The 12,131-nt window shown below is 39.2% G+C and overlaps 1 protein-coding gene across 1 annotated transcript in view; it reads left to right on the plus strand.

Annotated features, from left to right (window-relative positions):
• Window positions 1-12,131, plus strand: part of atg5 (ATG5 autophagy related 5 homolog (S. cerevisiae)) — a 34,075-nt gene that overhangs the window by 2,580 nt on the left and 19,364 nt on the right. Inside the window, exons 5-7 of the mRNA XM_022215100.2 lie at window positions 1,109-1,187; window positions 1,640-1,802; window positions 5,268-5,362. Of these exons, the coding sequence (XP_022070792.1) occupies window positions 1,109-1,187; window positions 1,640-1,802; window positions 5,268-5,362 (337 nt within the window). The remainder of the gene's footprint in view (window positions 1-1,108; window positions 1,188-1,639; window positions 1,803-5,267; window positions 5,363-12,131) is intronic.

Consider the following 12,131-nt stretch of genomic DNA (forward strand, 5'->3'; position numbering starts at 1 on the left):
CTGTTTAATAGGACCAAATAATTTCTTTGTTGTTCTTGTTCTTAGTCACCAAATCATATTTTCCAAGACACCACTGAAAGCTCATTCATTTACAGCCTGCTATACTTCGATTTAACCGCGGTTGCCTCTGTTTCTTATTTGCTCGTCTCACCACTGCAGCAGAGCCAGTTAACAGAATTCAAGCCCAGTGTTCAGCCACATGGTGTCAGTATTGTAAAATAGATAGTAAATAGACTGCTAAATGCCATTCACTCGCTTGTTCTCATTAAAAAATAGTAATGCAGTACCAGTTTTTACTGGTTTCACCTTCTGAAATGTGATGGCTTTATCCTTTTCTTTTCTCACTTTAAAATGATAATTATTTATAAATGTAAATGGGTGTCTCACAAGCTGAGCAATTTCAGGCTCTCACTTAAGGGTCTGCTAACCTGTTTCACAATAGTTTTGACCTGTTTATCAACTGAGTTAGTACAGATAGGTTGGTTGGCCTCTTTGGACATATTGCAAAATGAGCACATGATTAGTGTCTGTGATTGAATACAAAAATACCGTAAGTACCGCAGTCATCTTCCCTGAGGCTGTGATAAAGAAACTTGTATAATTCCTGTAGAGTGGAATGTGGTAGATTATAATGACCCTATTCTAAACACAGGAAGTGACTAATAAAACTGTTAGAGTGAAATATAAAGTCTTTTCTAAAGTTCCAGACTGCACCTATTGGAAGATAGACATTTAAACATCAAAAGAAAAAGGAAAACTGGCTCCAGTTGTATTTTAAGGCACTCTGAAACATGTCACAAGTTGTGTTTTAACTTATCAGCTATCTTCAGGCCTTTGATACAAAAGGTTTGCTACAATAAAATGATCTGACTGATGAATTTGAGGTGGCAGCTTCCCTAAATGTGAGCATGAAACTGCTTAATTGTAATTTTAAAAATAATGATTAAACAGGTGATGCAACAGGTAATCAGCTGAAATGCTTTACTAAGTGAAATGAAGCTAGTTTCTTGGCTTTGGGAGCAACTGCTATCCATGAGGATGAACTGATGGCCATCCAGCAAGATATTCCCTGGTAACATTATTTTCTGTTTGCATTTCCTGCATGTAGGCACTATCCAATTGGAGTTTTGTTTGACCTCCATGCCTCTAATAATGTGTTGCCCTGGAGCATCACTGTGCACTTTAAGGTAAGTCTTTCAGATTTTTTTTTATGCTTTTACAGAATACCGAGATTTTTCACTGACGCTGCAGGTCAATAGAGCTATTAGTGTTTTTCTTATTAAGTCTAATGGTTCTGATTTTATGGCACATTTACTAATTTGTTTCAGTCTCAGTGCTCTCATTAGTTCTATTCCAGCAAAAGCAGACAGCAATTTTATAAAAACCACTTGTGAATACTTTCTGCTTCATCTGCCCAGAACCAAACAGCAGGCAGATTTAGCGATTAGATTTAGCAGCGAAGTAGCCAGATGTTTCTCTCAGAAATTGGTGAGGACACAAACAGTGTATGTAAACTTCTGGTTTCAACTGAAGCCAGCAACCTTCTCACCAGTTACTTGTGCAGTTCTCCTTCCCCTCAGTAGCAAAAAAAATACCATGCAGCTCCAGATAAAATGTTTTCCACGTGAATGTGTTTCAGAATTTTCCAGATCATGACCTGCTCCACTGCCCATCCAACTCTGTGATCGAGGCTCACTTCATGTCCAGCATCAAGGAGGCTGATGCTCTGAAACACAAGAGTCAAGTTGTCAACGACATGCAGAAGAAAGACCACAAACAGCTGTGGATGGGCCTGCAGAACGGTGAGACTCACACACCCCCCATCTTAAAAGAAAGAAGACCACAGACAGCTGTTAGGGAAGTGACACACGATCATACAGTAGCACATTCTTTCATTAACACCCAGATGCACACATGTTGTCTCTCTCAAGCTCATCCACCTACGTACACGCATATTCACACAGGCTTGCACATATTGTGATCACTTATTCATGTTATCTTTCTAGAACACACATGCTTTTTATATATTTGTTTGCAAAAAGAGTCTGTGATTTCTGGGTGTGGTGTTTTCACAGACACAAAGAATGCATCTAAATAGATTCACAGATGTTCACGCACGTACAAGTCTGTCTTGAGTTGAATTGCAATCTTTGAAGCCATCCCAACACCCACCAGTTTCTTTCTGTTTCCACCCCATCTGTCCGAAAAGGTTAATTTCCTATTTGCTGGCTGTGATCGCGGTAATCTGTGTAGGTGAAGGATAATGCGCTGGAAGCTTATGATGTGGGAGTAGGGGCTGGGGTGGATGAGATGCGTTCCTAAGTTTGGGGTTTGTTTGAAACTCGGGCTTGTCTTTGAAAAACAATACCCAACATGCAGTGTGAGATTCCTGGAGTCACTGCAGGCCAAGTTGATCAAACAAGGCAGCTATAAACACATGCCACCAGTTATGTAGCTGCCCTCCAGGCCAGTCAGTACCAAATGTGTCACCTTGTTTTGATCTATAGTTGCAGCACGCCACCCTCTGTTGAATTGGTTATTATTGGTACACATTTTTCCCCCACACCAATCGTAATTTCCTAAAGTTTAAATTGCATTAGATTCAAATTTATTGTCATTGCACAGATGACAAAAACTGAGACAAGGAAATGCAGTTTAGCATCTACCCAGAAAGGCAAAAGCAGCAGTGAAATAAACACACTAATAAATAGTTGTGGATACAGTATAGAATAGATGATAAAGAGGTCGCTGTGGTGCAGAGTTGAGTAGTGTGACAGCTGAGGGAAAGAAGCCGTTTCTGAGTTCAATGCTCTTAAAGTAGATATTGCTTTTGCTGTTGGATTTATCAGCACTGTAGATTGTTTATCTGTTTGTTTTTGTTCAGTTTATTGGTTGATTACTTTTCCAATCAATCGCGCCGTGGTTCGATCTATGAAATGTCTACAATGTGAAAAATACCCATGCCATTCAGTTCTGAAAGCCCAAGGTGATTCTGAAGCTGGAACAAGCAAATATGGGGCATTTTTGCTTTATAAAGTGACTTTAGCGATAATCAGAAATTTTGTAGATAATTTTTTTGGTTGACAAATTCATATCCAAAATAGTAAACTGAATCTCTTGCTGTTTTGAAGCTTTAAGAAGACCTATAAAGGGTCATATTTTTAGAAGTTGTTGTCCATTACCACATAACAGATTTTTGTAATAGCATACTTGTGTAGTCAAACAAATGTTTATATATACCATTAGATTATATCCATCTATGAAATTTAGTGTGATCAAACACTAAAATTAGCGCAGTCACTCACCAATTAGCGAGTCATTCCATACTGCTTAGTGAGGGGTGATGTCCCTAACGTGTAACTTGCAAAACAATATTTCTACCATCAGTTTTGCGATTAATCATTTTCTCAGTATTTGGTAATTTCCTTACATTTCTTTTTGGTTGTTTTCATTTGAGGTTGAGCTGCTGTTTATGAAAATAATCAGCACCTGAAAGTGCCTCTCAGCAAAACGTAAAGGAAAGGAAATAAAGTCTAATCTGTGAACTGTTGTATGGCTTTACTGTAAAATAACGGAAAAATTGCTTTAGCAGCAAACAACAGCAACAACACGTTAAGCAAATGAAGTCCCGAAAGCAGTGGAGATAATTTGTTACATTTTTGCGTAATGCATGAGTGGGCTGTAACTGTCAAAACTGTGTGCAATGTGCGTGAGGAGTTGAGAAAAAGCCTGAGAATGTTTTGAACAAGTTTGCAGAAAACCCAAGGGCTTCAAACCCAGAAACCTTCATCTGCCTATCTCTCTTTCACTTTCCCCTGAAACTAATAATGTAAAAGAGAGAAAAACCTCACATCTGAATACAAAAAGGGAAATTTAAATAAAGGTAAAATTAGGACACGGAGACTAATAGATGATGCCTTAAACTGAAGTTGAGGTGTAGTTCATGACATTCTTCCTTTGAAACTTCAGAAAAGCCAAGAGTTCTTAACTAATCCAGAAAGAAGGAGTTGGCCTCACAAATGAAAATGAGAGATGAAACTTTATTTAAACTAAAACTTTCACATCCAAAAGAGACCAGAAACAGAGAAAGCTCAAACTTTCATCCATGAGAGGAAAAACAGAAGGTTCGTTTGAGAGCAAGACACAAGGAAAGGTGGCGGGTTTGAAACCAAACTTTTTGATGGTGAAAGATCATCCTATATCGAAAAGACTACGCGCCGCCTGCTTAGTTAGTCACCAGTAACAGTTAACATATATGCAGATTTTCCATCAAATTGAGAGGTGCCCTTATGCAGGCATGTGTGTAGAAATTGGTGTTTCTCAAAATTCAAGGACAATTCAATTGTTTTATTCTCATTTTAGCACATGTATACCACTGCCTGCATATTTCATCCCACTGTACTTTTTAATAGCATACCATACTGTTGATTTCTAATCACATTTCTGTCCTCTGTGAATGCACATTAAAATGCAAGTAATTTATAGCTCTGGCTACCTGAAAGAGTCTTGCAACCCATTTGACAATTTAAAAAGTGAGTCAATGGTGACTGTTTAACTTTTGTCAATCATCCACAACAGTAAAAAACATGAAGCTTTCATTAAGCACATTTTACGTAAGTTCTGATTGTCACGTTTCTCCTAATTCAGGTTCACTTTAGAAGTTGGGTTGGGATTTAATGGAATTTTAATGTGCACTAGTAGTCTTATCATCATCATGTTTTTGGAGTATCCCATTTATGTTTCATATTCTCAGACAATGGAGAACTGTTTGTTGGACTACGGCTGAGTTTTGTTGATTTTTTTTTTTCTCCATACCACAGCCATCATGATACCTAGTTTTTGCACCACTGGCAAGAAGTAATAAATGTCTATATGCAGGTATCTGCAGGCAAACCTAGTTGCTTATATGCAGCATAATACAGTCTAAATTTGACATTTTGTTTAAGTTTTGAAAAGGTTTGGTTTAAGACTGAGTAAACAAATTACAAATCTTTTCGCACTTTGCCAGTTGTGTTGGTCAAACACACCCTCATATAAAGTTACAATAATTAGTAAGTTAAAAAAAAAGTGAAAATGTGATGCTAAACAGTGTAATAACGATCATCATGTAACGCGGATGGGAAAATGTGCATTTGTTTTCATGTAACCTTTCGTTATCCATGTACTAAACGATTTTCTTGTGGGTTTCTTGCTGGATTCACTCTGGACAAACAAGTCTGCAATGCTTAGCTGATGGCTGATCTGTGTGTGTGTTGGTGTCACTTCAGATAAGTTTGACCAATTCTGGGCCATGAACAGGAAGCTTATGGAATATCCCACTGAGGACGGAGGCTTCAGATACATCCCCTTCAGGATATACCAGGTAACACACACATCAGTAAAACTCACAACCAGATATCCAAACTGTTCTCCCCTTCCGCTTTAACTTTGAACTTGATTTAGTGTTACTAAAATCGGACTCGCATGAAGTTTGGCATTTCATTCCAGTAGATGGAGCTAGAGGGCTGTTATACGGTCTGTCTGCATTGCTTCAGCACGGAAATCACCTCTGAGCATTCACTGAGTCACTTTGTCCGATACGTTCGACTACTCCGCAGGTTACCAACTGCTACTTGGAGTCATTATCTATATTCACCTTATCTAGTTGGAAGGTAAAACATGATAAAAGAGACTCTCTTTTCCATTCTCTTTCCTTTTATGTAAAGATCCTCAAGTAACCATACTTTATAAATATGACTTTATTGACATATTTATCGCTAATAAACAATAATAGTCTAATATCATCTCAGTGTTTAATGTGTCAAAAACAGCCTACAGTACATTCATGCCCCCCTTTAAACGTGACAGTTTTTTTTTCCTTTTTTTGCAAGGCTCTTGTTTGCTCTCTTTATACATTAAAAGCCCTTTATTAACTTATCTTAAACCATTCTTAAAAATTTTAAGTGAAACATTCAACTGAATATAAGTCATGCATGTTGGCGTGAGCCCTGCTCCGAAGTTCACCATTTTACATGTTCTTTCCTGTCCTGTGACCTGTGATAAAATGATCAGTCTTCAAATAACGACAGCCAAGCAAAAAAAAAAACAACAACATAATATCTGTCTGAGACATGTGGGATCCCAGTTTGTGTGGGTGCTTTTTGGAAGTTATTCATATGTTTCGGTAAATTTGATACCTATGACTCCCCTGCATTTGTGTGCAATTCCATTGACCCAAGTTAAAGCAGTGGGCGAGCCTCCGGGTTCAGTCTGGGATCAGGAGCAGCAAGCAGACAAGCAGCCTCAGGTCGGGTGTTTCCACAAAGCCGCTACAGAGTCTTCCTGACTCAGGTAAAAAGTCCCTTTGGAGGACAAAAAAGAAAGAAGAGATGAATAAGCAGCCGAACCTTGCCTGGAAAACATTACCCTGCCGTGAACCAGACAGCACGGGAAAAGCGCTTTGAGTCAAGTGTTGGGGGTTTCTACGCAAGTCAGAAATGGCTGGAAAAGTGTGGAGAATTCGTTGGACAACTTCGACAGAATGAGCAAAAAAATTATTTTTCCAGCAAAGCCTGGCATTTTGATGAAACAATGTTAAACACCAGTACAAGCAAACATAAGTTAAAATCTACTTAATCTTACTGAAGGGTATTATTCAATCCAGTCCCAAAAAAAAAGAGTTGGAAAACATCTGGATTTTTGTACCAAAAACATGTTGACAGTCTGCTTTGAGTCTAGTGGCTGAATGTGAGTCCATTAGCCTTGATCTCAAGTCATAGCAAACAGAAAGGCCCCCCTCACTGTCACTGAGTCCTGTGAACAAATTAAATTAACTTTAGGGCCTGTCAAGGCAAGTTATGGAAAAAATAATGTAAGAAAATGGCACAGCAAATAGATCAGGCTTTAAATGACTGTCAGGTGTCATCTGATGGAACAGAAAGAGATTTCTAGATGATTTGTAGAGCAGAGCAGGACTTCAGTGACTGAACTTTCCTATAAAGCATCTTTTTCCATCACCATATCTGCTGCGACTGCTGGTAATTTCCCATCATGATGATTTATTATCAGGCGTGTTAAGTTTTAATGAGACCTGCTGGGCTCCACATATGGCTACATTTACATTTTACACAACAACAAGGGCGGAGGTACAGCTGTCAATCACTGTCAACACTGACTGTTTCGCATGAAATTTCAAAGCGTACAAATGCTTTTATTTTTACTTTCACGTCTTCAGTGCATAAATAAACCATTTTACACTTCGACAAAAGCATTCTTGTTTTAGTCATAAAACATAACTCTTTAAAGTGGCGGACTGAAACATGCAGTCCGAGCAACACAATCCACCCTCTCAGACATGCACTTGTTGCAGCTGTGAAACCATGTAACTGCTGGTGGCTAGAAGAAACCCAGACTGTTCCAGCTTGGGGCGTTTGTTTTTTTTTTTTTCTTTTTTTCCCCCAAGGCTGAATTGAAAGTTTCCATGGTCATTTATGAGCCAAGTTGGTTTCATGACAGTTGTAGCATCAAAGCTTGTTACAGCTTCACTGTGTGATTTCCAAACACGCTGAAGAAAATAAGCATCATTCCTGAAAAAGTCGGGATTGTTGTGGAGATGGTGTGGTTTTGATCTTACAAACTGCTAAATATTTACAGCCAAAGAAGGCCTGGAAATTCTGGAGAAGAGTGGGAGCTAAATCACTTCATTATGACCTTAAAAATACTTCTAATGGCACTTCTCCGCAGCACTTTTCAGCTACTTTCACTCTCCAAAAGTGCCACAACTTTGGAAAAATACTTGACTTGAGTTGATAAAAATGGTTTGATTTCTAGCTTGGGCAAGAATTGTACAGATTTCTTCAATGCTTGTGCTATCTTTGTGTAGGTTTGCCTGTTGTTTTCTTTCACTTAAGACAACTAAAACCATTTTAGTGGGAACTAAACTGAAAGTGAGCATTCTTTAAAAGCCATCAATAGTCCCTTGTTGCTAAGGAAAACTGTGCAAATACAACTATGGTAAACATACGGTTAATTTTGAACCAGGAAACTTTTACCATTTACCTTGATTTTCTGTTGCAAACCTAGAGGTTAACCACCTTTCTGATTGTGTGAACTCAAAGGTTTTGAGACCTCACCACAAGCCTAAAACTGCTGTAAGGAAAGGATTCGGGTCTAATTTTATCTTTTAATCAAAGAAGTACATATCACAAAAATACCTCTAAACAAATAGAGGAGCTAAAATCAAATATACTGAGTTCAAAACTCAAACATGTGTAGTACCTCTGTAGAGCTTATGTTATTTCTAAGGATAACATCCCGTGTTTTGTTAGGCAGATTGGTTGCGGCAAGACCAAACACGATAAGACATAACCCAGCAAAAGCACTCTGCTCGGAGAAAAGAAAGTAGATAAGACATGGAAAGAGGTGCAGACACTAAGAAGAACAAAGCTGTTTGGCACTTAGAAGTCACTGTGGATGACTTAACAGGAGATTGCCTTCCATAGAGGAAAGATCCCCCCTCCCCACACACACACACACACACACACTCACACACACACACACACACGCCCAAAGTCTTTCAAAGACAGATTGTGGTCTTTAGTGTAAATAACATGTGCTGTGTTTGATGCAGACAGAATTAATGACAACACTCAGTCCAAATAACAGAGGGCTCATTTCCGTCTGGTCTGCTCTCCTCATGGAGACGAAGACACCTCATGGGCATGGACACGTGTGTGTGTATGTGTGTGTGTGTGTCTACTTTGTGTGACCAAAAAATTATAAATAATTATTTATATAATTCAACCTTCTTTCTTGGTTTGATAGATATAATTTCTTAGATAACATTTGGTGAGCTGAAATTGACAACATTGTCTTCGTTTTAACTTAGTTTTTAGAAATAGTTTTATCTGTCTTCAATGGTATCAGTCATTTGACCTTCCATTTAACTTAAAATTTATCATATGTATTTAAAAAAAAAAACTTTGTGTGTGGATACAGTCTTTTAACTACCAAAAAAAGAGTTCTAATTCTACAAATGCTTACGGTGATCTGTATGTGCTCCTAAATTCAAATATATGTGTTTGTGTGTGAACCTACACATCTGTTTTCGCAAGCTTCTGTTTGTGCATTGCTCATTTCTCATTTATTTGTCTTCGTCATTTCAATTGCTTCCACTTGAGCGCTTGGCTTGTGTGTTATTGTGTGTGTGAGTGTGCATCGGTCTGTTTGCTTGCCAGTGTATCTTCCTGCTCCAGCAGTGACGCCACTCTGTGATTTAAAGAGCCAGAGGGGGCCGACCGTCTCGCTGCACGGAAAGTGAAAATTACTATCCTCCTTTTAAAGACTGCTTACATTGTTGCCATACAGGTACTCCGCTTTGTTCCCGCTCCGTGACTCAGTGCTTAGTCACTAACCTCCAATGCAAGAGCAGGCAGTCCACCTCCAGCCGCCTCTGTTGTGGTGCTGTGGAAGGTGCCTGCTTCAAAGAATGCGGGTTTATTGCCTCCCAGATATCTTGTAATGGCTGACTGAGACGAGGGGGAGGTGGTGACTACACAGACAATTACAAAACATGGGAATGCTGGAAACAGTTTTGCGTAATCATGCCAAGGGCAACAGGTGATATGCTTCTTGTACTGTTGAAGAATGTTTTGCTGCATTTACAATAATGGGTTCTAGTACAGCCGTGACTGTTGATGGAAAACCTTCAGGTTTTTTAACCAGTGGCCAAGCATCTAGAAAGGCTTAAATGCTTTAGATTTTTATGTTGTGGTGTTAGCACACAAAGCCATTAGCTGTAGCTGTACTGAAGATCCTGTTCTCTAAATGTTTAAAAAAAAAAAAAAAGTCTGGTGGCATCTTAATAAGCAGACCTACTTGCATTGTTTCTTCAGTTTTTAGATAAAGGTTTCTGAAATATATGCCTCTTCCCATATACATAGACACAAAACAATTTTAGAAATCCATTGAAATAACAAAAGCAACTCTAATCAATTCCCTTATTGCCCTCCACATGCAGAATAAGTTGCCAGTGAAGTTTGTTAAACATTTCTGACATAGAAATTTTTACTAATTGTTGTACCACTGTAATTATATCAAAGATTTTTTGTATTACTACTTGTTATGTATTGCCTATTATATAACTGCAAGGCATAGACAACAAACTTCTCATCTCATGTGGTTTTCCTATTCTCTCAAATTGCTTTTTTTTTTTTTTTTTAAAAACTCATTTTGTTGTGACTCAGTCCGCCTACTAAGGACCAGTGACGATCAGGCAGCTTTGTCAATCATGTACTCAAAAATCAATTCTGGATCAAAACTTGGCGTCGTTAAAAAGTTTTCAAGAATAAGTCTTCAAGCAGTCTTCAGAGTCTGATGTGAGTAATGTTTATTCCATATAAACATTACTCGTGTCACGCCAGGTTGTAAGAACAAACATGAATAAAACTTCGAGATTTTTACTGCCTACACAAAGCATTGCATCGTCTTTTATATCTATGCAAATTCCTTCTAAGCACACCTCTTCTGCCCTGGAAAGCCACCCATCATCCTGAGACTCAATCAGGATGCCCATGAAACAATCGTATCTAAAGTTGGACCCCCACCTCTTTTTTATTTTTGCTAGGTTGGCATTATTTCTGCACAGCTCAGCATGCCCTAAGTTTCAACTCATGAGTGCAGACGAGGAGAGGGCATGAATTTCCTGTCTTATACACCTTACATGGGCTCCATAGGCTTCCACTGGGTTGCGGCTTTCCACAGGATTATTTAGTTTTCTCATAACTTCAGTCGACCTTTTGGGTCTCCCCATCTTATCTTTGTTAGCTCTTAAATTTGATTCACACATCCCGTTTTGTCTAATTTGCGGCATGTAACCGGAGGGTTACCGGTTCGATCCTCAGCCCGTCGTGCTCGTGTCGAGGTGTCCCTGAGCAAGACACCGAACTCCTAATTGCTCCTGGTGGGTCGTGGTTAGTGCCTTGCATGGCAGCTTCTGCCATCAGTGTGTGAATGGGTAAGCTCTTTGGGTACTTTGCAGGTATAGTAAAGCGCTATATAAATACAGACCATTTACCATTTAATTTCATCCTTTGTTCAATTTTAAAATACCGCAACAATTTACGTTCAGCATGTGGAGATGAATTTATGACTTGTGCTATGTAAATCAGATGATTGATTGATTGAATGCTTCAATGTTGATGCCAATAAAGCGTGAAAGTCACAGTTAAAACACTTAAGTGAGCACTGTGTTATAACGCTCCCGTTTTAGAGACTCTTAATAAAAAAAATAATAAAGAATGCTTTTATCTGTTAAGCTGAAAGGTGAATGTAAATCTTTCTGCCCATCTGATGGAGCTGAAATATTCCAATCGGCACTGAAATAGGGAGTTGTCAGAATGGTGAAGTGTCAACCTAGCTCACAACACTTAATAATTTAAAATTCAATTCAGTGTCTCTTGATGGAGTTTCTCCTCCACAGGTGTGAATTTCAAGTTGTGCAAAAATAATGTCCACTAAAAATGAGGCTGGAATTTTAATTTACCAATGGATGGTCTCAGAGTTCACTGGAAACGCTTTCTCTCACCCTCTCAATACGCGGAAGCGCGTATGGATTGACAGTGCTTTAACCCGTGGCCGTTGTTTTACCTTCAATTAGGTGGATTGAATCCCCTCCATCAATTAGGCAACGTCTTGAGTTCCGCTGCTCTTTTCACTCAGCGAGAGCGGGCCATCTCTTTTCACCTGAATCCTAATGACACCAAGCTGTCTTTGTGTTGCCATGTGCTGCTGTGCCAGCTAAGGTGTCATGCAAGCTGAAAAGAAAGTGTCTTCGTCCAAACAGTATCACGCTTCTCTCCCTAGGGTTCAATAGCTCCTTCTTTGTACGCTGACCGACTCAATAATTCATGGCCGCCTATTTAAAAATGCAATGAAGTAGCTGTCACTTAGCGCACTCTCTCTGGTCTGGCTTTCGGCAGTGATCCCGCACGAAAGGCCGTGCTTCCTGTCAGTGACTCAGTCTTTCTGTGTAACCTGAGCACAGGCTTCGCGCCTCCACTGCCACCTTTTTCTTGCTGATTCGCGCCTGCCTTTTGTGGTGTGTAGTTACCACACGGTTACTCGATCCTGGTCCTCACCGGTTTCCTTTTCAC

Source organism: Acanthochromis polyacanthus, chromosome 12 (assembly GCF_021347895.1).
Source record: "Acanthochromis polyacanthus isolate Apoly-LR-REF ecotype Palm Island chromosome 12, KAUST_Apoly_ChrSc, whole genome shotgun sequence".
In the NCBI taxonomy this organism is placed as follows: domain Eukaryota; kingdom Metazoa; phylum Chordata; class Actinopteri; family Pomacentridae; genus Acanthochromis; species Acanthochromis polyacanthus.